This window comes from Haemorhous mexicanus, chromosome 1 (genome assembly GCF_027477595.1).
Source record: "Haemorhous mexicanus isolate bHaeMex1 chromosome 1, bHaeMex1.pri, whole genome shotgun sequence".
Taxonomy (NCBI): domain Eukaryota; kingdom Metazoa; phylum Chordata; class Aves; order Passeriformes; family Fringillidae; genus Haemorhous; species Haemorhous mexicanus.
Window position 1 is genome coordinate 45,085,717 of NC_082341.1, and position 27,054 is coordinate 45,112,770.

Below are 27,054 nucleotides of genomic sequence, written 5' to 3' on the forward strand. Positions count from 1 at the left end.
TCTCAAACGGCTAGAAGGACATTTTATTTAAAACTTTCAAATTTTATATTAAAAAATGTAAAGCTTATAAAAGTAAAATTCTATTTGTGGCACAATGCCACATTTTTAAGTAGTTCTTTTCTAATAGACAAATCAAAATTCCTGTAAAATAATGCGATTTCCAGACATTACAAGAATTAAAGATGTCCTCATGGTCTCTGAGAAGTGCAGCTGAATGTGTTACTGTTCCACAAGTGAAAAGTAGTTACTCGGTGGGTCTTTTGGTTTCTCTCTTTGTCTCTGTAGAATAGGTTAGGAAGGATAAGAGTGTTGTATTGAATCATAATCCTGTATTGTTTAGAGACATATTCCTATAAAATGTATTCTTAGGTAGTTTTTACTTCGTTGAGAAAATAATCTTTTCAATAGAAAGATGTATTTCCTAGTAGTCTTGTTATGAACATTTGAGGTAAATAAGTAATTTTTGTAGTTCTGTAAAAGAGCATTGATTATCAGAAGGTAGTACTGAACTACATACTTAAAATCCAGGTCATGGATTTCCCTCACCAGTGATTGATGGTTCTTTGCACAGGACCCGGAGGGAGTTCGAATGTGAAACAAAGATGTCAATAGTATGGCCCTAAAGGGAAGTCTGGCCCTTCTGTCTATTCAAATAAGCATTTTAAAATTTTGCCTGAAGCATTCTGTTACAGGTGTATTATTAAAGCAATCTCTTGTAAGTTAGCCAGTGGCTAATAAATCAGTTACCATTTCACTGTGAGAAATGTCATTCTTCAGAATGGCACAGCCACAGAGCACTTACCAGTTGGAATGCCTGCACTGAGTTTGTATTTAGAAATTGTGAACACCAGATTTCTAGAGAAAAGATGTAAGACTAGTTTGGGCTTTTATCTCTTTCAATATGGCCACTCCAACTAGTGCTAACATTTAAATAGGCTGCAGTGTGATCTATGTAGTGTGATTTTTCTGGACTGAAAGATTATTATTTTATTACATTGACTTTAATTATCCTTGCTTTTGGAATTTTTATGAGTTGAAAATTAGTGTCTGTAGTCTTGCACTTATATTGCACATATCAGTTACCTATTTCAAGATAAAGTGAATTGTAAAATCAGTCTCTCTCTAAGTTTGCAGAAAGATTCACTCCTTATGTTAACATCACATGTTCATTTAAACTAGCCGACTTGTGCTTATTTAAAGTAGGTTAAGGGTTTTGTTCCTTGACTCAGTAATTTGTGTTTGTTTTAGAATTGATTTAAAGAAAAGTCTAAAATTTCAACTAAATTACAGAGCCAAAAGTAGTGTATCATCTTCATTGTAACCACAGATACCAGAAATGTCTGGTTCAATAGTTTTTTTGAGATATTGTGTTATTTTCTTTGGTATGAGAGTTAATGTTTTGCACTTGCTTAAATGTAGACTATTGATGTATATTGAAAGAGACAGCAGGAAGACCATGCCAGGAAAAGAGCAGCAAGGTGGCAGTGAATACCTGTCAAAATGCCTGGATCTTCTCATCTATCACATTGTGCAGGAGCTGCCAGGAATTCTAGGTAAATTCAGTTTGTTAACCAAACAGATCTTACCTTTGCTTACTCTGTCAAGAAACAGATATCTCTTTATATATATATAGAGGTGGAAAGACTGTATTTTCCAATTGCATAAAGTTTGCATGATATCAGCTTCCTGAAATTTTTTAGATGTGTCATGATCAGGTATTTTGTATTGGAATGCATGATTTCCTATATTAATGTTTTGTGTTTGTGGAATAGTAAGCTTCACCAGCTCAGTCAGGAATGAAGCCCAGAGGTACAAGAAGTCTTATCAATGTTCTAAAGATATTGTAAAATCTATAAACACTTTACAATCTAAGAGCAAATTTGTCCCATAAAGCAGAGGCCTGGGAGAGATGCAACAGGGCATATCTCTGAGTACGCGTTAATGACTTACGCTGAAATTTATATATTGAGTATTTACAACAAGGCAATATTCCTGGAAAATTTCAGCTTAGGTACTTCAGTTGTTTTAGATGCCTGAAACCAATTTCCTCGTGCACATGAGGTTTATTTTCATAAAATTATTTTCTGATGAGATGATACCTGATGTATTTTTCATCTTTTCTACATTATCACTAGGATATTGAAAATGTAATGGTAGAACTGCAAAGGTTAGTAGACCTAAATGTCATGCTGCTATTTTAAAAGAAACTTTACTTCCTCTGCTAATGCAAATTTCTGCCTTGCTGCAAACACCTGATCCCTTTTTTTCTAACTAAATATCAGGTTTGCATATTGGCTATATTTCAGGATGGAAGTCTAAGACTAAAAATATTTGAAGCACAAATTCACCTCCTACTGTTTATATATACTATATGCAACTGATATAGTAGGCTCTGGTATTTCCTCAGAATCTGAAGTTTCAAATACATAGTTACTATCATGAAATATAGTGCATCAATTGCTTAGACATGTAATTACTACTGATTTATAATTAGAATGAATTTTTGAGAACTGATATCAAGCATAATTTCTACACTTTGTTTTCTTTTTTAAGCTGGATCTGTGTGTTGATTGTTTTCTGTAACCTGAAGTTATCTCTCTTTATTTGTCCATAAAGTCTTTTTCTTTTCATTGCTGTATGATGAAGGAGCATGTACTGCTCAAGGTGGTGAAAGCTATGGGCACCTAAGAATAATAATCAGATTTGAAAATTGGGACAGTGAAAAGCAGTTTAGCTGTTAATTTAGAATTAATCCTACCTGGCTTTTTTAATACACATTCATGTAAGCTCCTTACTGCTCCCATCTTCTTCCACCAGATGTAGCTATAAACCAACTAGATTAACAAGTTGCAGAAATTGACCTTAAAGATACATTTGAACAAAAGAAATAAATTGTTAATCTTCTGGGTTATTTAAAAAGTTTTTGGTTGTTGTAAATAAGAAATTAATTTTATTTCTGCATTTATAATATTTAACCTATTTTTAGGAAGTAGATATAAATTGTTCGGATCATGCTAAAATTAAAGATGGCCATATCTATCTATTTATCAAATGAAAAATTGCCAAATGTGATGGTTATGTATTCTTTAAAATATAGAAAGAGAGGTTGTTCACTAAATCAGTCCCTAAACAAAGAGAGGTCTTGTTGGATTACAATATTGTGTGTAATTCAAAACAAAAATATATTAATGAAAGAAGTGTTGTGTTTTATATTTGAAGAGTTTCAAGCAACACTTTCTTTTCTTTACCACTTTGAATGAGTCAAATCTTTAAGGCCTGCTTTAGTGCCAGGCTCTGTCATTTCTACTTATATTGAAAACTGAACTCCATGGGAACAGGAGAAAAGCATTGGTATTATTCAACATGATTAAATTCTGACTTACTGTGAAAGGAAAGGCCTTTTCTGGCCAGAAAAATCATATAAAATATGGAGTCCCATTCTTTTTTTGCTTTATATATATTTGAGTTCCATTTTACAGTTTTGAGCAGCTCTCTTTTTAGGGAGAAAAATATAACGGGTGCTCCTTCGAGACAGCATTTGGCTTCTAGTATTTTAAGGTTATAGGGACAGAATCTTCCTTCTTTTCATATGAGCTAACTTTTCTCATGCCTCTTCTGTTCTTTATGCCATGCAGAAGAGGTCTTGCCTTTTGTAGACAATAGGAAACATACCATGAAGTTAGCATAAAGTTCCTTGATTTTTGTCTCTTCTGAGTCTGAAGTATAATTTTCACTATTGCCATTAAAATTTTGTTAGCTCATGTCTGAGGTTTGTAATGGAGGCCACTAAGTTCTCTCATTGATCTGTTGCTATCTCTTTTATGAGAATTCCTGTAGCTTTAGGTCACTTGTGTCACAGTTAAATCAGTGCATGAGAATGTGTGTGTGCATGGCGGGTGGAAGGATCTCTTTTTTTGGAGGGGAAGGATGTTTGGGGTTTTTCTTCCTGCTGAACTGTGCTGCAGGGGATACATAGTGCTTCAGCATTATGTCACCCACTAATCTTAGTTCATTCAGTTCTTGATTAACTGAAAGCTGAGAGAATATCACTTTTTACTTCACTGGAAATAGAACTTCATCCACATAATTTAGCCAGTATAAGTCCACTCTGCCAAGGAAGGGTTATTCCACCTTTACTTCAACAGTCACCTTATACTTCTATCCTCACTGTTTTGCTTCTATCCTCACTACCTTTGCCTGTCCCCGTAGCCAGAGTAGGGAATTGATCTGGTTGAGGACAGAGCTAAGAAAGAAGTGGCGATTCATCATGAACACTACTTCTGGCAGACAGAGAAGACAGGAGTGAACAGAGGCTACTGGAACAGAGATGTTTTATATGTTATTTGCTGTTGTTTAGTGATGTTTTTATGTTGGATCAGCCTGAAATGCTGTTTTCTGTAGGTGACATTCTCAGTGCCCTAACTAATGTCTCTGGACGTAAACACCCATCAACAGTTCAGGCCAAACAGCTGAAGATGTGCCTTCCTATGATGCCTGTAGTGCTTCATCTTGTGACATCCCAGGTAGATTTTTTTTCCCCCAAAACTTGTTACACACAGGACAAACTCTTACAGTTTCCCAAAATCTAATTTCTGTCAATCATTATCAGAATGAGTAAAATAAAGGCTTTGTTAATGCATAGATATGTTGATTAGTATTCCAGTTATGAAGCAGCATTTGATAAATGTGCATTCTGTAACAATGGTAATGACAAATACATATTTTGTCCTCTTTTTTGTTTTTTTAAAATGTGAAATTTTTTTTTTGCTTTTTCTGGTCATAAGAGATGCGTTTAATGCATTTTTTTTTCCTTTGGCTAATTTCAAATAGGTATTTCGTACCCAGATAGTCACAAAGGAGTTTCTTTTCAACTATGGCATCTTACTCGTGAGTATAAAATACAAGATTAATATTTTTACAAGATATAACTAAGCATAAAATTTTGGAAGTTACTTTAATTAAATGAAATTACATTAAATTTCTAAATTGGAGAGTGAAGTTTTTTCTGAATGTATATTTTAAGCTTTGGTTGTATTCAAAACTTTCTATATAATTAGAAAATATTTTCTGTAGTAATCTATTTATTCAAAGGGAAATTCTGTACATATTTGATAAATTGAGAATTTCCTGTGTGCTTTACTTCTGAATAGCAAAGTTTAGTAAATTACATAAAATATTCTGTCTGGAATTTCCTACTAGTATTTTATGAGCAGAAATGAAAGAGAAATTATAATTAATCTGTATTTAAGGTATTGTTTGTTCTTGTCACCTTTTTCTTCTTGCCAGTATTTCTAAACTGTGTTTAGTTTATGGAAATGTATAGAGCTAAGATACTGAACTCACGTTGACATTTACAACCTATTTCTGACATTACCCATAGAAAATGAACTTTTTAGTGGTGCCATTGGATAGTACAGGAGATATGAAGTAGTACATTTCCGATGTAATTTCCTCATATGAAAACAATTGTTTATGTTAAATGAGAAAAAAAGGGATATTCTAAATTGCATATCAGAGTTAAGCCAATACTTTTAAGTGCATGAGTTTGTAAATGATGACTAGGTATTTATCTCCAAATAGCAAGAAGAAATGGTTTGCTATAAACAATTAGATTCAAGTTATGTGTTCAGATTCACTTTTCTTTCTCCTTTGACTCTTTATTCCAAGAAAATGGGGTTTAATTTAGCTTTACTAAAATATTTGTGTAAAAATTAGCATTAGAATGATGAAAAAAAAATTGGAACTGTAGATGTTGAATTACAAAGCCCTTTCTCCCTTTGAAGCATTTCTAACTAGGCAGTAGATTTATTAGTAGTTTTCAATCAACCTTCTAGAAGGTGAAATTCTTCTGTCAACAATATAGGTACAATGGAAGTTTTCTTTTGATGTTACTCCAGATAGTTTGAACTGCTGACTAGAGGAAGTCAGGTTAGTTATAGTAGTATAGCTTTCCTCTGAAATCAAGGAGGAGCACATTACTCAATGTTTCCTACATCTTGTTCTGTCTCCATTGAAAAAGGCAACTCAGGAACTTACATGCTGTTTAAATTTACACATGAAAAATGGAGGGACAGTAGTATATCCAAAAAATTAATATCAAATTTTAATCCATTTTATGTAACTGTGTTATGATAGAACTAATATTATTACATGTGGAAGAGTAACTAACCATTCTATCAGGCAATAATTTACTCTGGAAATTTAAGCTTAGCAGCATTCCCTCTGACACCTATAAAGGTGAATGTCCCTATAAAGGGACATTTAATCATCATCCTGTACTTTTTCAAAATACTGTGCTATAACTGAGGCCCCTAAGACTTTTACAAGGCAGTCTTTTTGTTTGTTTTGTTCTTTTTTTTTTTTTCTGATTTATTCAATAGTCTTGTTCTTAACAGTAAGAAATTATGCGGAGTGGAAAGATGTGTGCTTGGGATCTGGATGGAAAAGAGGAGTTATTTTCCTGTAGTGGTTGTTCATTGAGAATTTTTTTCATGCTGCTTTGAAGTTACTTCCATCATCACTGTAATTTTCAGTAGTGTTGAGCAAAGAAATTGAGAGGGAGTCGGGACAGTCCTTTCATGTTTTCTGCTGTGAACAGAAGTACACAGAGAACACGCCGTGCCCCAAAGGCACAGCTAATAGCAGGCTCCTGATGGTGTGCACAGGGCATCGACTCACCTGTAGCAAAATGCACATATACCATTTCTCTCCATTGCTTGGAAAACCCCAGATAGTTGCATTTCTTTAATTCACACATCTTTTCCTTGTGTTTCTAATATACAATTAATAAGCATTAGTAGCCAGAACAATTTTTGCGCCAACTATTTTGATGTTTACAAATCAGTCTTGAGTCTATAGTTGTGTGAAACTGTCTAAAAATGAGCAAACAAAATAATTTGCTCTCTTCCAAATCAAGTTAATTAGATAATACCTAGTAATTTTCTTCCAATGATCAGGAAGAAAACTTTTTTTATAGAAGCACTCATTTTTTATGACTCGTTCCAAGGTGCTTTTAAATAATGAAATATATAATTGGTTTCTAACTCTATTTTTAATTAGAGAAGAATCCTTCAGATGTTTCCTACATATTGTGAAAAAGATAACCCATGTAGAAACTTCTTCCATTTTAATATGTAATAAAGAAAATTTACTTGGTAGTGAATTATAAAAGAATGTCATTTTCCTAAATACTACATTAATAAAAAAGAGCATACTACTGCTGAGGATTTTCCTTCCTTAGTGAGTCTTAACAACATCTTTTGCATCCCAGTGAAATAAGCAGCTATGCATAGAAATGAAAGCATAAGAACAGTGAGTCTAATTGTACAATATTTACTTAATCCAGATTATTAATATTTTATTGACCCTGTTCCTTAATATGATGACTAATTTAGGTGATTTTTAAAAGAAAGTTGTATATGCATTTTTGCATGCTCTCCTGAGTGTAACTGCTTCCATAGCATGTATAGCATGCATGGAGATCAAAAATATGGTACAATAACAGAAGATTGCATTTTCTGAAGGGTCTTTGATCATTTTAGTAAGTTATTTTGACATAGCCACATCCAAGGTAGTTCAGAGTCTTCTAATAAATTACAGGTTTCTCTTAACAGTGAAAACATTTAATTACTGTCTATTTAGCTAGAAATGTTATGATTTCTGATACTAGTCAGAGCAATGATCCTTACTGTACCCCACATTCAAGGCTCCAAGAGCATTACAGCCTTGAAAAATTATAACAGCTAGATCATTGCTACTTTCAGTTTTAGTTAATTATTATGAATGTTTATCCAAATGTAGGTGCAATAATATTTTGCACAGTTTTTCAAATAATTTCTTGTTTCAATTATTCAGTGATAATGCTTTTTAATATTTTTTCCTAAAGTGTTTTAACATAAATGCTGCTTCTTTTGCAGGAGTTCATCAGATCAATAGATTCAGGAGAAACAATCTTGGATAGAGCAATAGGTGGGGTAGCCTATGATATTGCAGTACTTTTAGACATAGATATTCTAACTATTGAATTTTATGAAGGAATATTATTACTTTTACCAACAGGGCAAGCTGCATCAGAAGAATTGATTAAGACTACTTTATTGACCTTTGAAGCAGTAACAGAGCATCCCAGCTTGCTGATGACCCATCGCTTGACTGTAAGTCTGACAACAGTTTAAATAGTTGCAGGCTGATATGCCTAATTCCATTTATAAATAGAAAATTTTGAAGATTTAGAAACTGTTTAGAATATGGTTTAAAGTGTGTTGTGGTTCTATTTGACAGGAAAAATACTTATTGTTTATAGAGAATTTTCAAAAATGCAGCAAGACATTCAGTTTACTGTTTTTAGTTGAGAAATCAGAGGGAGAATGAGAAGGACTTAAGAGTTTAGAAATAGTGGTTTTTGATTCAGTAAGTGTTTCTTCAGCTTCAATGCAAATATGTTGCTATATATTACTGAAACTATCACCACTATTTATGCTTTTTACATAAACATATGCTTTTAACAACAACATGGCTTGGAAACACCACTTCTGAGGATTGGTTCCATTCTATCATGAGGAGGCAGTAAATGTCAGTAGATATCATATCTACTGATGAGGTCATCAGTAGCAGTTGTGGTGTTGGGGTTTTTCTGTTGTTTTTTGTTTACTTGCTTTTTTAAGTCTAACAGATTTCTTAAAAATTTTGTTGGAATTACCAAACATGCTGTAAGCCTCTTACATTGCTCAGTTTTGTTTTCTTTGAAATTCTTGGTAAAACATTTAACTGTGAGCTAAGCTAGTTGAAGGCGGAACAATTAAGTTCTGAAACAGTTGTCAGCAAATCAGGAGGTCTGAATGGCTGAATCAGTGTTTGACAAATCATCATAACCTGTACCAATGCATTTTTGTTCTTAGACTTTCACCAAATTACAATCCACTTTACTCACTAAGATGACCATTTGATTCAAATTGAATCTTATGTGTTTGTATTGGAATTATTTAAGGGCATGCACTCAATATAGCACTTACATCAAGAAAGACACCAGCAAATAAATAAGAATGAGGGATGTTAGGGATTGTGCTAGATAAGAATGGATGATCTTAGAAATCAAGTGTTTTTAGAAGTTGAATCCTAATTGGTGTGTGTGTTATTTGAGGATTTAGATTATAAAGTCTTAATAAGAGAAAATAGTAAAATGAATCCAAAATATTAATTGGAATTTTAAAAAGTTTAATAGGATTTTTTTTCATAGATTCTCACAAGAGTGATATTCAAGAAAAAGATCCCTATGCAAAAAAAACCTAACCAATTGGTAGTCAGAGGGAAAATAGTACTGTTCAATTTACTTTGATATGGCAACAGTGACCTAGAAATGAAATGTTAAGTGTAGGTGAAGTATGAATGCCTACTGATATCTCCCTACATGCCTGTCACCCTGCTTCTCACAATATCTGTATCCTTCTAGAATCACCTCAGTTTAAAAAAATAATTGCTTTACTTTTGTGAGTTACCAGTATGTCTTATATTGACAGATATATGTACCATTTTTTATGGGGGTCCATCAGCACTGACTGAAATTGTGATACCTTGTGTCAGCACATGAAATGAAATTCCTCTACCTGTTTCAACTTAATGGTCTGGGGATTTTCTCTGGAAGAGACAATTCCTCTTTACAACTCTTCTTCCCCTGTGCCCATCTCCACATTTAGCAGAACTTTCCTGAAGCCAGGGAGTGACTATCCTAGTCTCTGTTAAGTAACCCATGGGTCACAGTAGAGGAGTTTTAAAGTATCTAGATTTCTGGAGAGCAGTTTACTTCAGTTCATGTGCAGGAAGTTTTAGAAGTTTATTTAAAATCCATCTCAACATATCAGTTATGTAGTTAGATATAAAACTTCCTTCCTGACCAGTGATTGTCCAGTAATTTTTTTGTAGTTTCCCTGGTTTAGGTATAAAATTGTATCCTTGTCAATGAACAGCTTTTACAGCTTTTTTTTTTTTTTTTCATTTTTTTTGCTTTTTCTTCCCTTTTTTTAAAGAAAATCTGTTACTTCATTTGCTGATTTTCATAAATAACAATTCTTGCTAATTTAAAAGAGCCCTCTTGACACTCAGCAAATAGTCATTCAGACATAAAATAAATTGGAGAAATTGCCTTGCATTTTTTATATTAAATTCAAGAAATTGTCCATTGTAATTAATAATCTCTAACCACATCTGCCACTAGTGGTGCAAACAGTAATTAGTTTAATACTATTTACGAAGTCTAGTGTGCTAATTATACTTGAATGTACAGCATACATTACTTTAGAGGAAAGTGGTACTTCATCATCTATGATGCATACAGACTATTTTTGGAATTGCTGTTGCTCGAGGGATATCTTCTAATTGCTGCTGGCTGAGCATGACTGGAATCTATGAATATAAATTCCAGCACACAGCAGAACGTTGTGCTTTTTTAAAATGTTGAAGGAAGACATGTTCAAGCTTCCAGATCAATATTTAAGTATTACAGTGGTTAATAGGACACGCTTTTACTGGAGAGAAATTGAAATCCTAGGCTGAGCTTGGAAGGATGAGCCTGGATTGCTCATTTAGGCCAAGTTGTTTACAAGCAGGATTTTAGGGAGTGAGGCTGGATGAAGGCCAAAACCTTCTTGAGAGGATGCAATTTTTTTCTGCTCTTACTGTGACATTGTTTTAAAGTCTCTAATCAGAAATTAAATGCATTTCTAATAAAGTTTAATTAATAAAAAGGGGGGCTGTAATAAGCAAGCAGAACCAGAAAGCTTTTCATTTGAGTTCTGTTTTTAGTTTATCTAGAGTGAAAATTGTTTAAACTAATAGGAATTTAAGAGCAACATGTCAGTTTCATTCCCACTTTGAGAAGAATTACTTTTTCTGGGTTTTAGTTCATGTTTTATTTAATTTGTATTTGTACTTTTAACAAAGAAAATAAATTGTGGGTTTCTGTGGTTAAATTTCTGATTGCCATCAACATGAAGTCAGTTATTGAGGAGATTAATTTCTGTGGAGACTGCCTGCATTAGATATTGCAAAGTGTGATAAAGTCAATGGAAATTAATTGACAGTGCTTAAATGAAAGCCAGCAGTGAGCAGTAATTTCATTTTGCATGCAGATGTGTGCATTTCTACAAGATATAAAGTAAAGAATAACAATAAATGTGACTTGGTAAACTTTTAAAAAACTGATTTTAAATCTTTTAACCTTTAAAAAAATATTTTCAGGCATGCAAATATGATGTTGAAGATTATTAAGAAGAGTCTGTATAGACTGGAGTGAAATATTAACCTCTGTTTCTCAAACTGGTACAAGTCCAACTACTTGTTTCTTCCACCTATCAAAAATGTGAACATACTTCCTAAATTAAGATACTAAGTGTTATAATAACATTGATTTTCCAATTTTGGTTAAGATTTAGATATAATTAACTGGAAGAATTCATGCTGACTATAATTTGCATTTTTCTATTTTGGGTTAAGTATATTTATTTGTCTGAAAAAGGTACATGTGCAAATTCAGAGCACTTAAAACAGTGAAGAAGCTCATGATGGCAGACGATTCCTGGGGGAGTACTTTCTATACTCCAGCTAGCTCCCAGAAATTATCTGTGTACTACACATAATCTTCTACCCTAAACATTAAAGTTGTTCTCTGGTTAAGGCCAAAGTTGTCAGCAGTGATTCTCTTCTTCAAAGTTTTAAAACTTACTTTTAAAAATAAAACTAAAATGAAAACACATAGAACATGATGAGTTGCTTGATGGGAAGTCAAGGGGAAAGTCGTATGACAGGGAAACCTACTGTTTGACAATATGAGAGTTATTAGTTTCAAAAAAGATGACAACACAAGGGTTAGAAACTTCTGCAAGTTCTTTTTTCTTGATTCAGCGTCAGTGTTCTTCATCCACGGGCTATTCTGATCTAACCATCTTAATTTTGTCAGTGTAGTATGTGATTATATGAACATATTGTACAGAAGTTTTTCAATTACATTTCTTTTTCAAGTAGATTAAAATATACACTGCATGTGGCTTCCTGTCTATTAAACTAATACAGATGACATGAGACTTCTTCATGAAACCAGTTCTCTACTAATTGGCATATTGAGTCAGTCAATCAGTGCTGTCTCTTCCCAGAAATAAGAAAAAACCAAATCCTCAATGAAGATTCTAAAGACTTTTAAATAAAAATTACAGAAGTGTCATCTTTCTTCCCAATCCCTTCTAACGTGTGTTAGATTATTTTTTCTGTTACATTCTGAGAGAATACTGATGATATTAAAACACTGAGGAGTGTGCTGTGTTTCGAGCAAATGCTTTGAGAAGTTTGAAGGAGGGAAGAAAGATAATTTGGGGTTGGACCATATCTCTCATGAGGAACAGCTCAGGGAGTTGGACCTGTTCAGCCTGGAGAAGACACTTGAGATGAGACCTCATTAATGAGTATAAATGCCTAAAGGGAAGGGTCAGGGGGCAGGTCAAGCGGATGAAGCCATGCTCTTCTCAGTGATACTCATACTCACTAGTCAAGTTTTCTCTGCAGAAATTACTCAACATTTTGTAGACAGATGTTCTGATTCTGGATAAAATACTTGTATTTCCAAAAAGGTTTTGACAAAGTTGTGCACCAAAGACTTCAAGTTCTTTAGTGGCCCTGCCCTATTACCCACAGGCTAATCAACTTCTAACTAGTTAAAATTTACTAAGTGGAGAGTAGAGATCAGTTTTTAAAAATTTACGTATTTTAAGAGTGGTGTCTTAGAAAGGTTTGTTGCAAAATGTGATGTTAATCCAGAAAAGGAAATGAATAGGGAGGTGACAGAACTGACTGATGACACTAAATTATTCACACTAGTGAAAATTAAAACTGACAGAGAAGTTGCAGAAGGGTTTTAGATTTGACTGAAATGAAAATAATGACATGCAATTCAATACTGATAAATGACAAGTAATAGACATAAGGAAAGTAATTTCTACTGTACATATGCAGTGTCAAACTCTAAACTACTTGTAACTTCTGGAAGTCTTTTGGCATTTTTTTTTCTATGGAAATGATAGCTTTATACTAAGCAGTAAACAGAAAGACAACTAGATTATTAGAAATTACTAGTAAACCATGAGACAAAAAAGCAGAAAACGTTGTGCCATGGTGCACTCAGGTCTCAAATACTGAATGCAGTGGTCATTCAGTCTCAAAGGGAATGGAGTTTATCAAGAAAAAGTACAGCTCGATCATGCAAGAAGGGTCTGTGTAGAAAAGAACATCTTGGAAACAAAATACTCTGTAGTGTATGGCATGAATGACATGGAAAAGATGAATTGGAAATAAACATTCATGCTTTTTGTAAAGTAATAATATGTCATATCAAGTTAGCTGTTTTACAATAAGCAAAGATATGTCCTCATAAGGCATAATTGAAGTGTAAAATGCTGTACTGCAAGTATTGCACATGCTAACAGTATAAATACATTTAAGATAGGATGGGACAAATATATGGGAGAAAAGGCTAAATGCAAAAATACAGATACAGCATCAGCTTAGGAGTTTCTTCATTCAAGAGGTACTTTTCTAGAAACTAGATGTGTGTTTTATGCTCGGTTCATTTCTCATACTCTTCTTCTACTGCATTCCAGCTGTCAGAAACAAGATTACCAGGTTTGAGGAATGGTTTTTTTGGTCCTGTACATATATAATATAGCTGGGAGATGTGGATGTAGTGTGTATGGAAGTTTCTAGAATTTCATTGCTGTTTTGGGTAGATAACAGCACAGTTATGGCAGCACCACCTTGAAATGCCATCATTACCGAATTATGCAGTGGTGGTTTTGTGCAGCTAGGGATGTATCATGAACTGAATATCAGGCTATTTAAAAGGTGGTAGGAACTCATCTAGAGCTATAATTGTGTTCAACCTATTTAGTCTGTTTAGGCTTAAAAAAGAATAATTTCCTTTTTTTGTTAAGCAATCTTAGTGATAAAGACTGAGACAAAAAAACCCTGTATCTGATTTATCTTCATGCATATATGGAGATTTGATTCCACATTGATATCAGCAGCCATTCAAAAGAGGAAGAAATAAATTCTTGCTTGAATATTCTTCTGTTTATTTCAGTGCCAAAATAATCGTACCATTCTTCTCTATACATAAATGACAGACACATTTGCAATTTACTGGTGAATTTGTTAAAAATCTTTTATGTACTGTTGCACATGAGTTTATTTCACCTTAATAGTCATGTGCAAAGTTCATACCTTGTTTACAAATTTATATACACATTAGTGAAAAATAGTGACCCAAATGGCATGGACAGAAGATTAGGGTTGTGGAGACAGGAAATATCTAATTTAAGGTTCATATAAAATTTAATATATGCTTCCCCCTTCAGCATATGCTTTCTGATATGCTTTTGCATAATAAAATAATTTTCCATAGGATTAGTGCTTCATTTAGTTGATCTCCCCACCACACTGAACTGACATGAGGCAAACACCTTCTACAGAAAATTCCTTTCTAAAGAGTTTGTTTATTAAAACTGAGGTTTGTGTTAGAAAGTGTTCAGAATAAGCTACTACAGTAATTTAAGACCTAAAGAATCTCCTTTACAATGACAGTTGAAAATATTTTTATCCTAGAGAAGACTTACGGGTGGCTTAACTACATTCACTAATGTGGAAAGTCTAGTGTTAATGTTAGATTAAAGTGATTAAAGATTTTAAGTTTTAGAAATTGAAATTGCATCATACTGTTGTATACTGTCATCTTAATTGGTATAAGTCCGAGTCAATGCTCCTGCTGTTGAGTGATTCATAATATCCAGAGACCTAGGTTGGTTCAGATAATCAAGAGCTCCTTGCTTTCCTCTTTTCTGGCATGCCATCAACTACAGGGACATGCACCAAAGCTTGCCCAACTGATCCCCATTGAAATCGCAAGATTCCGTTTCCCTTCCCCAAAGGAAATGAAATTTCCTTTGGGGAAGGGAAACGGAATCTTGCAAAACACAAAAGAAAGACTTACAAACACTCTGGAAAGGAGATATGATCAAATGAAATCCAACTGAAAAAAATCCAAAAAACCCAGAAAATCGGGAGATTTAGTGACTTCAGGAAAGTGGTCCTGGAGGAAATGAGGTTCAGTGCAAAGGACCAAAACAGGCCAAAACTAACCTCACAGATGTTGCAAAAGCAGGGGAAAAAATCAAGGAGGCAGACACAACTTGGAGGGGAAGATATGAGGATCATGGCATGGATACTTTAGGAAAAAAACCAATCTTTGCCAAACTCAAAGCCATCAAAAGGCTTGCCATGCCATCAACAGCAGGGACATTCACCAAAACTTGCTCAATTGATCCCCATTGAAATCACAAGATTTTGTTTCCCTTCCCAAAAGAAAATTTAATTTCATTTCCTTTTGGGAAGGGAAATGAAATCTTGGGAAATAGAAAAGAAAGACTTACAAACACTCTGGAAAGGAGATATGATCAAATGAAATGCAATTAAAAAAACCCAGAAAATCTGGAGATTTAATTACTTCAGGAAAATGGTCCTGGAGGAAATGAGGTGCAGTGTGTTTCACCCCTTTAATTTGCCACGTACATGTGCTTCTTCATTTGAGAAGCTTTGCAGTAGTTGAGCTTGTTTCTTCTTGAAAGGTCTCAAGTACACACAATTTTTTTCCTACCTTACTGGTATGTTATAGCTGGTACATTATCATTTGTAGAACAGCTTAGAAAGCTACACTAATGGAGTTGGAATGCAGTGCAGTTTTATTATTTAACCAAAAAGACAACGAAATATTTCAAAATTATTAAATGTTACAAAAGTCACTGCATCTATGATATATAGCATTATCTATATAAGTATAAAGGCTATTTGTACTTGCAAGAGTAGTTTGGCTTCCATACCTCAAGCAGAATCCTTTTACTTCTTTTATTGAAAGTCTGTAATAAAAGCGTTTTGTAGTAGTTTTCTTCAGAAATGAAAAAAGCTAAAGTAAATGAGTCCCTTAATGTCAGAGATTGATTTAACAGAGTCCACCAACCAGCAGTCAAAGAGTTGCTAACTGCAGTTATTGCTAGCTAGAGGCTAACTTCAATTAGTGACCCTTTTCATACGTACTTTCAACTTCTATAGATGTTTCTTATTAGTAGTTGCAAGTATCTAGGGAAATTTTATCTTCTCATATTAGTTACTGAAACAAAACAGGTGGGAGAGTATAATGCAGTCTTGTTATGCCAAATCCTGTCCACGGTCCAGTGAGAATCTACACAGCAATTTTCTTTGTATAAGTAAATCCTAGGACAAGGTGTGCATCCACAATACATGCTTAAAAATTGCAGGGCTGTTCATCCATCCTCTTCCCAAAACCCAAGCATGACCTGTCTAAATAAATTGTATTTTAACAGTGATTTAAGAATTAGAAACTCTCTTATAGAGAAGACTAATAGTACACTATTTTTGTAACTGAGCCATAGCCTAGTTTATCATCAGTTGATTTCAAATGGAGCTGAGCTGACTAGTCCTGTGACAGGTGATAATTTTGTTACAATATCCTCATGGACAATAAAAAGTTGACTGGATTATATTTTTCATTGTGCAAGTCTTTAGTAATGTAAATTTGCATTTTAGTGGAAGACTCTGTATTACCAGAAGGGAAGAAGTTAAAATATTTTCAATACTCTATATAAAGCTTAGGGATATTTCCTTAGGGGTAATACATCTTTCCTGATGTATTTTAATTCTGTGCCATTCTGTTTTTCATCTGAAATGTATTCAGTGATTAGTTTATGGATTAAAACATCAGGATTAAAATACTCTAATACTCTTTTTTCTTAATATCTTACATCTGCAATGAATTCTGTACTTTAAGTTAAAAGTCCCTCTCAATGAATTATACCAAAGTTACTGGATTTTTCTATATAAAAGTATTTTAGTGTCTGTAATTTTATGGCAGTTTACCAGAAAAAATTTAACTTGGTGGCTTTATAAGACAGATTATGGCTGAATTTCCATGATTATTCAACTCTTTGTTTAAGGGCTCTAGCAGCAAAATAAACATAGATGATAGTGTATCTCTGTTCTATCTTTTTCCTCTGTGAATGATCTAAGCCACATCTTTCTAATTCTCTGTTTTAGGTTGAAGACTCTATTGTCCCACCACTTGTTTCTTTGGTCCACAGTCAGAATGGTAAGTATACAGACATATCAGCTACAGTTTCCATGAATTCCACAGTTTGTTTTAATTATATTTCAGTGTGGTCACATTCTTGGCACCTTTATTTTCAAGTGGAATGGAGACTCCTCAGCTTGCGGTTGCTCTCAGAAACCACATCAGTGCTTTTAAGACACGAAGTCGTGGGTGAGGAGAAAGGGGAGAGCCTCAACTCAAACAACAAGCTTCTGTCTCTCATTAGAGATTTACTGCTACCTCAGTAAGTATAATATTGCTCCTGTGATGGGGAATAACTTGATACACCAACCATTTTGACAGTGTATTTGTTTTAGCCATCCTTTCTACGTTTAAATGACTAAGTCAAAAGGGGAATAGCAATTAACTGCTGCCAGAGTTCTTTGCCCAAAATCTCTTCCTAGATTTATTTAGTATTTTTTCATATGCAACACAACTACAACTTCTGTGTGACAGTCATTTATGATACTGTGCCTCTGGCTACTTTTGGAGCTGAACAGGATTCCCTCTAGGGAATCCTGTTATTTAAATACTCTTTTTTCTTCTAATAATGTTAGAACATTTTAACTACATCTTTTTTGTCTATTTTGGATATTGTACCTTTAATTAAGATGTTCTGAAAACACATGGAATGACATAGAAACTTTTTTTAAAGGAACAGTACATCAACAGTACAAAATTATATCAGAGGTAATAAAAGTACAGTTATTACCTCTTAAATTGCTGTCCTTTCCTGCTGCCCTAAGCAGCAGAACAACCCTAGAGCAGAGTAGATGAAACTACAGCCTGCAGGCCAGATATGGTCTGGAACTTCATTTACATGGTTTATGGTCAAATGAGGCCTCTATTTTCGTGCTAACTTGCAGATGAGCATAAAGAGAGCTCTCTGTGTTATGCACGCATTGACTATGAGCTAGTAACATCTGTGAGTAGAGGGAAGGAACATGAGACAAGTACAGTAGTGATGAGTCATCAGTTGTATTTTACATTATTATAATAATGCTGCAGTGTATTTTCTTGTGTGGTCCTCAAAAGTTAATATTGGTCAATACTTAGCTGCCCTAAGTGAGAAATTGTTTGCCACCCCGACATTAAATAAGTGGAAAAAGCCTGGAGGAACGAATGCTGGATTATGATCAGAAACCCACTGTCTTTCCTAAATATGAGACTTTCTCTGCTAATTGAGTAATGTTCTTACAGTTTGGGGACCAAAGTTTTATCCGTGTAAGGTGTGTAGAGTTTTCTCTCTGACAGAGAACTTCATGGAAATCTTACAGTTCTGTAGAGAAACTTACTTCAACACCTTTCTTCAAAATTTTTTCCTCTGGGAAATGTAGGATGTATCAGTACAAATTAAAATGGCAACAGGAAATATTATTTTTAAAATAGAGTGTATTTTATTATTAAAAGCATTATTAAAAGCTGTCCAATAATATTCCTCAGATAGGTGAAGAGACCTGAAGTCAAAGGAGACAGAGTTCTGTGAATGCTCTGAAGCTTGCCCTTTGTAGACATGTCTGTCTTATACAATGTTTCTTATTGAACAGAGAGATGTGTGTTTGGAGGGATGTGTCATGCTAGTTACAAACTAGAAGGAGAACAGCCAATTGACTTTTGTCTCCAAGCTTACTAGCTCAATGGAGTGGAAGGGCTTTTGAGCCTGAGACTAAATATGATCCTATGTTGGGGACTTCAGTTGTGCCATCTTAGCATGCGCTGTGTGGCAGATGAATGAAAAAGGATCTTAGGGGAACTCAGACTCTTGAATCCAGGGTTTAAGTAATTCCTGAATCAGTTTCCCCATCTCATTAGTAGAGATGAGAAGAGAGGGGTTCTAAGAGTCAGAGTAATCTACTTGTGAAGATAATGTAAAGCTCTATCCCAAGAAATATGGATTACTTGAAAACTTGAAATCTCTTGAAACTGAGATAGAACATTGGAGGCTGAAGAGCTTTTTGCTGATACTGTTTAGTCATTCTCTTACTGGGTAAGGGATGAGAAAGAATCCGACTCAGCTGGAGGACAGTCAAAAGAGGGGAGGTATGTGATGATCATTTGTTCCTGGGCAGTCTGTGGCGGGAAGTAGATATTTCCACCCCTTTTGAATCTACTGAGAGCTGTTCAATATGGAAGGGAGTGACATCTGGTTTTAATATGGGATGTTCTTTTTAGGGAAGATTGTAATCTTACACATTTGTGTAAGATTACAATCTTCCCTAAAAATATTATCTATATTTTATTCCTATAAATATACTTCTCAAATTAATCTGTTTAAATGTAAAACTGACCCTCAAAATAGAATGTGGGTCACTATGCATAAAATATAAGTAGACTTCATTTTGAGATAAATGTGGAAGTGCAGTGTTTACTACTTTTTCTTCATCTTCTGCATCATCAATAAAGTGGTAATTCCATTAAATATTTGTGCATTTATAGATCACAAAGTTAGCTTCCTCATAGGGTTTTGATTGAATTGAATGAAACTGTGTCATTAAATTTCAGTTCACTGAAAGATTAATTCCCTGAACTTTTCATTACCAAAATGAAACCTGCAGCTATAGACAATGAATAGATGGCAAATGCTTTAGACCCAGATTTTTTAATCAAAAATAGAACCATCTATTTCATTTTAATTTCTAATATTCCTAGTTATCTGCCATTAGAAATTGAGCCAGAATCAGCAGAAAGAGAGAAGTGTGTAAATAAAGTTATATTTCATTTGAAGGTTTGGGTAACTTGTTATCAGTAGACAACCAAGCCAGTTCTGCAAGTATGAAATCCAGGATACTTGACATAATATTATTTTTTTAAAAGCTTAAGAGAGTTTGCATCTGTAAATCTTTAGTTCCTTTTGTCAAGGTTTATAGAAAAGATTGACAAAATAACCCCTTACAATGAAGTTACTGAAATTTACAAAACCCTTATAAAATGCCCCCTACAGCTACTTGTGGGGATAGAATGTAAGAGAATAAAGACAGTGTAGAAGGCAATCTCACCACTGAAGAGTTACAGCTGTACTAATTACCAAAGATTAAGAACAAGCCTGCCCTTAAGAGGACACAGCTGTGTCCAATAAGGATGAGTGCTATAAAAGAGTGGGTTAGTTAAGAAGTGAGCTGGAGTTTGTTAGCTGGGCAGTGAGGAGAAAGGAGTTAGTGCTGCAAAGAGCTGCCCATGAGAAATCACTAAGAAAGTATGGAACTTTTGCAATAAGATAACAACAGCTACTGTTACTAAAGTGTTCTGTCTTAAATGGCAGTGCAATCATTTGATGACTCATTCATTTAAGAAAGTATCTCAAGCATGGCATATTTTCCCTTCTGAGAAGATTCATATATTCATAGCCCCTAATGGTCTTTATTTAGTCAATGTGTTTATATTAATTGCTAAGACGTTGACTCTAGTTATCTTTGTTTTCTCATGTGGTATTTGATTTGATGGATTACTGTGCCTTCCCTTAGAAATATCTTTTCCTAGTATTGTCTTGGGGGCGGAAAGGAGAGTGTTTCAAGGAAAAGAAAGTGAAGTGAGACTCTTTTATTGAACCTCAAGAAATTAGGATGCTAAGTGTGCTAAGTAATAACACTGTCTCTCAAGTGTAATACATAGAAAACTTAAAACTGTTACGGTGGACCCTGTTTAGGGATCATATTGATGTGTTTATATAAACAAGTATATTGCCACGTGTCAGATTTTTAAGCTAGCATGGCTAATTAATTTGTTACTGCTGTTCGGAATTGCAGTTTTGGAGACTTAAATCCCCATCTTATGCGGTGAAAGATGACTTCTGGCATCTGAATCACCTGATAGGATCTTTGATTATCTCAGAAGATTTAGCTGTGGACTCTGAAAAAAAATAAAATCACAAGTCCCATTATGTTTGGTACGAATATATATTGCTCATATGTAGGGCTCTTGGAATCAGTGTCTACTAATGTATTACTGTATTTTCTTCTTATATTAAGACACTTTTTATTGACCAGTGATAAAGGGTTTTCTTTGGAGAACTGGAATCTGTTCTTTGTAAAAGAGAGAGTTTAATAGCTAAAGACCTGAAGCCAACACTGGGTTCTGACTGATAGTTTTGTAGATACTGTAGATAATGTGGTTTGCAACCCTACGGTGGCACATTCAAGTACGTAGTAGCCATGACACATTGCCCATAGGTTGTGTACTTGTGTAGGAGTGTTAGCCCTTGTGAGAGAACTCCCACAGGCTACATCAAGACTGCCTGGCTGCTGTGCTTGTCCCTCCTCATGATAGGCAAGCAAACATCTCCCTCTAGATTTCCTTCCTGCACACGTCAGGGTGCTGAGGTGTAGTGTCTACAGAGAGAGGAAGAGCTAACACACGGTAGGTACATGATTGATAGCATGAAGGTGGTAGGAAGTGATCCAGATTTCTCAGTTCAGACAGCACTAGGGATCTCAAGATATGAAGTAGAATTTTCAGTGATTTGCATTACTCCCCCTTCCTCTTACCAGAACACTGCAGTTTTTTTTTCTTTCTGTAGGACCATTTGTTGCTCATAATGTGGTAACATACCATGTTTTCTTACAATTAATTCTTTCATTTGTTCTTGATTTATTCTTCATGGGTTTTTTGGGTCTTTTTTTGCAAATGAAGAGATTTACACTTCCTCTTCTATTACTTCCATTTGGAGTAGGACTAGTATTTGGAGTAGGACTAGTTGAAATCAAAGACTCTGTTTTGATATAGTTGAGTCTGTGGTTTTCTATGCTGGCATCATTCTCACTTTCATCATTGTATCCTACTGCCATTCACATACATCTGTTTAAATACTGTAAAATCAGCCCCGTGTGTTGGGTGGGCATCACTAGAATGTTAGTAGCAACAGCAAAGTCCGTTTTGTTTTTCAGCAGGCTGTTTTCCCTTACTAAGATTTCCATGAGGTGATACTTGGAAATGTTTTGAAGAGGTTTTTCTTGGTTTATTTTCTGCCACAGCTCACGAGAAACATTGGTTTGCAGTACTTTTATATTCTTCTGGTCTGTATGACTTGGTGAATGAAAGTATGCCGCAGTGAAAGCAATATTTTTTGAAATTTGAGATAAAATACAAACCTCAATGTAAGTTTCTCTCAATTTTGAGAAAAATGACTATGTATACAAAATATAGAGCTTAATCATGTATAGTTCGGTTGGTCATGTTCCTAAACACTCAATAAATCTTCTACCTGATATCTTGAGGCTCATTTACAACTTGTCTCTTGAAAAATAGAATTTTTTTATGTATAGAATAATATAGATCAATAAATAAGTGCCTCAAAGCACTTATTTATTGATCTATAGACAAGGTGAATATTTTATAATTATATTTTACGATAATTTATAGTTATAAAACATTCATGTTTTATATATATAACCTGAAAATTTATATATGTACGCATTGATACACAGAAGCATGTGTATACATATTTTATAATTATATCTCTCTCTCTAAAAATGTATTCTCTTATTAATGCTGCTTTTAAATTTAATCTGATGCTGGGTTTAAAATACTGTTTCTAAGTGAGTCTTTTTTTTTGCTTTGTACGATTTGGAACAGCCTTGTATTTCTATTGTAGTTATAAAGTTTGGAAATGGGAAATGATGAAATTTTAGTATCAATTTTTAATGTGTATCTCTCGATTTCTTTTTCCCCTACTCTTTCTGCCCCTTTCCCACCTTGCCTTTCAGGTACGAGCGCATTCTGCTGGCTCCAGACCCAGTACCAATGTATGCTCTGAAACTGCTGGTGGCCCTGACTGACGGCAGCCCTGCTTCTGTGAGGTGATGCAACTACACATTCTCTGTTGCTCTTGATTCCTTCTGTTTCAATTTCTCCTTTCCTATTAGGGATCAGCAATAACAGATCTCACTATTGTACTTCTTTGACTAGCACTACGATTTAGAAAAATCATTGGAGAGTTTTTGTTATAGAACACATCATACGTCTTTTGTGTCAGTTTTGTATGATCCTGGTTATTTTAATCTGGAATTTAGCCAATGAAACACTGGAGACAATATCTGAAGAATTTTAGTGTTAAAATTATCTTTAAAAATGTAAAAAAATCCCAAAGCAAACATAAAAATATTATCAAAATTGTTGTTCAACTAAACATATTTGTGAGTAGGACAAAGATTGTGTGTTTCTAAATGTTTACACCAGTCAATTCACTTTAAAACTGGTCAGTTCTCTTGCAAATATATCTACCCTTAAAATTCCTAAATACAAATTTTAATTTTTGATATAGATGGACTCAGTATGTTTAGAAGTATCTTAATATCTCTTCCTTCTTGTTCCAAAATTTGGACTGTGATGAACAGGAAAAAAATAAAAAACTGTGTCATACACACAAATTAAACTGTGTGAGTTGATAGTAATAAGGAAGGATCTCTCTGTCTTCCTGGATATGCTCAAAAAATGTGGTTATTCTTGTCATTGGCCAGTGTCTCTTTGTGGTGTCTGGTAGTGTTATGGCTCAGAGGTTGCTAAGCATTGTACTATCTTCCTTTGTTTGATTGAAATGAGCACAAGAAAAAAAAAAAACACAAGGAAATTGAATTTGTTTTCCCACTTTTTATTATAAAAGATGAAACATCCTCTTTTAATCTTTTATGATGCTACTGGAAATGGTGCTTTAATAATATACTAGTAGACTACAAATTAACTAGGAAATAAGGAGGCTTGAGATTTTAAATGTTTTGAATTGTATAAAAGTTTTCATTGTAAAGAAGCTTTTTATGCTACTGTAGGATTTTATGTATTCTAGAAACAAGTAGAACAGCTTTTCATTTTTAGATTTAACCCACAGATATTCTAGTACTGTAAGAGTTATGAAGAATACTTGTGTAACCATAATGCTGGTTATATTAGCAGCACATTTCCTCTTCCTACTGAATTTGCTTTATTTGAGAAATCATATGTATTTGCCATTATGTATAGCACAATCTACCAGTGTAGGTAGATTGTGGATGCACACTCATCCTTATGGTCATCTGGCATCAAACAGGAATTTTTTTCTTAATATTATTAAAGAGCAGCTGTGGATAATCAATGAACTATTTATTATTTGAAAAGCACTCTTTTTAAGGACTGGCTAGCAGATTCCAGATTCTAACTCATCTGTGATTGTTGTGTTTCTCAAATACTTTTCAAGTCCTCTTTTACTTTCACAAAATCATATGTTTGGCTGGGTTTCTAAAGGAGCACAGTTTAAGCAATTCCCTTGGTCTATCTTTTTCCTTATTCTTTGGCTTCCCAATAAATTTTGCAGGAAAAGCATGAGAAAGGTGAATAATATAGTTATATAAATTGCTGGTGAACAAAATGTAAACCAGGTACATGCTATGGTGAACACTGTATGGCAATTGGTTCTGTTTTGGTTCAATGAGTAATTAATCAGTATTCATGAAGCTCAGAATTACTCAAGGCATATGCTCTCTTTTGCTCCTTTCATTAGACAGATGGAAAGTATCTGCAAAAATTGCGATGGAGAGTAAATAAATAACACTGGACCCAAATCCTGTGGGATTTAATTTGTTCTTGGTGGAAAAACTCTACTGCATTTTAGTATTGATGAGAGTTATGTGAGTTACTGCATTGAGTCTCTGTGTCTTCTTCAAGCTTACATTTTATCCACAATGCCTGGCTTTCAAGGGTGGATGATTTCTCCTGCAATTTTAAATGAATGAAAGCACTAGTAGAAAAAAAGATTGAAAAATGAAGAAATGTTAAATTAGTATTTACTGTGCTGTTGCAATGTCTTTTGAAAATAGTAATAGTAACATTATTTTGATGTAAAGAGTGAATTGGGAGGAAGACAAGGGCTAGTGTGCTTTTATTTAATTTGTTCCATAGGATAGCCTGTTCTCAGACATGTTCACCTAACAGATTCTCACTTTCTTGCTCTCTCTTTATTAATTCTGTCAATTTTCTTGCATCTCACTCTTCTTACCATCAGCTCGGGATTTACCTGTGTGCTTCCTGATAGAGGCATCTGCATTTGAGCAGTTCTTATTTTAGCACTTGAGAGGAGACAGATGCACTCAATTTTTTAGTTTGTTTCCTTTTTTTCATAGCTGATACTGTAAACTAGCTAAATTGTGATATCAGAGCAAAGAGATTTCATCTTCCTCCTACTATTTTTGGGCATTTCTGTTTTCTATTACAGGTTGTTTGTTATAAATGGCATAGACACAGATACTCAAGTTATGTTTTTTGTGGTTTTTAAGCTTATGATAAAATACTGTAGTTACAATATGTGTTTTGAATTCCCTTAATTAGCATTTTATAAGAATACAAAAAATACTTTGTACTCTTTGCCATTGCTCCACTGTTGAGGTAGTTTTTAATATTCTCTGTTGTAGGAGCTCTTCCACTCCATTGCTTTTCAATTTAGCAGTGAAAAAGTCTAGTGATATCCCATTAGTGTGTTGCTGAATTAGATCTCTCACCAACATAAGTTCTCTCTTGTGTAAGATGGTAGCTGTAAGAAACCCCAACTTTAATGTGTTTCTGTGGACTCTTTTAGTTATTTGGACTTTTAATCATATGAGCATCCACAGGAAGAAAATCCAGTTTCAGAAAAGGATGAGTGTTTTCTTGTCTGTTTTGATCTGAATGGTTTAGAGTATAATTGAATCAGATATCCTTTTACATCACACAATTGCTGTCTGATACAATCTCATTTGGAGTTTGTTTACTAAGAAAATAGTAGATGTTGGAAGAGTGAGCTTTGAACCCAATTTGTCCATTGGTTGCCTGTTTTATACTTGGCTCAAAACAAATAGTCTGGCTTTAAACCTTCTAGTAATATTCTATTGTGGCTCTTCTAAATACTTATTGCCTTGTCTTCTTCAAGAATTTTTAGTGGTTTGTGACAAGAAAAATTGTGAGCATTAAAAACAGTGTGAGAATTAATAGCAGAGTTCATATTGAGAGCTGTACTGAGACTGCTGATTTCAAAAGAAATCACTGATATTAAGGATAGTTAAGGAAAGTTAAGCTTTAGTTAATGATTAATTTCTGGACTACTGTAAATTTGCATTAGTTTTTTCTCCCTTTGCATAAATTGCTCTTGATTATAATTGTACCTGTGTATAAAGAGTTTGTGGAGGAATAGAACTTCTCACAGTGGGAGCAAATGTCTGCAGCAGGCTGAGGTGTGATTTAACTAGACAAAGTCTGCATTCAGATAGAACAGTATCATAGGTAGCTTGTCCTTTTGTGTGTTTACCAATTTAATGTATAGGTTATATGCATGGATAGGAAGTCAAACACAATCTATAACAGGTAGGAATTTTTGGTTCCTGCTTTGAGTCTTTTATGCTCTTTGCTGTGGTCTGTGCTGATCAGATTGCTAGGTTTTTTCCTCGTAGTGTGGCATTTATGTGAATTTCTTTGTTTTTCCTAAAACTATGATATACCTATATACATATGATATACCAATTCACTGCTCTTAAATGTTTTGACTGTTGCAATAGAATCTATACTGTGCTACTTCAGGAAACTCTTACTGGATCATGAAGCTGCCTTTTTGCCTTACAAAGAACCTTACAAAATGTAGCCGTGTGTTCTCTTAGGCAGCTCCTTGGCCTACCTTTAGTCAGAAACTCATAGCATTTGGTGACATTAATGTGTCTGAAAGCTAAACCTTCTGAACTATGGAGTCTGAATTTTAGGGGTTGCTAAAACAGACAATTTTGGTTTCAAGGAAGAGAGACAGCTAAAGTAATAGAATAGAAGTGGAGGGAATGTCAGATATTGCATCAGATAATGATCATGGAAGTGGGACACATTCCTGTATTCTATTAAGGGCATTTCCTGAGGCAGAAACACCTAACTAAAAACTAATA

The 27,054-nt window shown here is 34.2% G+C and overlaps 1 protein-coding gene across 1 annotated transcript in view; it reads left to right on the top strand.

Annotated features, from left to right (window-relative positions):
• ULK4 (unc-51 like kinase 4) overlaps nucleotides 1-27,054 on the top strand; it is a 211,166-nt gene that overhangs the window by 62,174 nt on the left and 121,938 nt on the right. Inside the window, exons 23-30 of the mRNA XM_059848144.1 lie at nucleotides 1,420-1,553; nucleotides 4,402-4,523; nucleotides 4,831-4,887; nucleotides 7,917-7,968; nucleotides 8,059-8,153; nucleotides 17,143-17,194; nucleotides 17,294-17,438; nucleotides 22,894-22,986. Coding sequence (XP_059704127.1) covers nucleotides 1,420-1,553; nucleotides 4,402-4,523; nucleotides 4,831-4,887; nucleotides 7,917-7,968; nucleotides 8,059-8,153; nucleotides 17,143-17,194; nucleotides 17,294-17,438; nucleotides 22,894-22,986 — 750 coding nt within the window. The remainder of the gene's footprint in view (nucleotides 1-1,419; nucleotides 1,554-4,401; nucleotides 4,524-4,830; nucleotides 4,888-7,916; nucleotides 7,969-8,058; nucleotides 8,154-17,142; nucleotides 17,195-17,293; nucleotides 17,439-22,893; nucleotides 22,987-27,054) is intronic.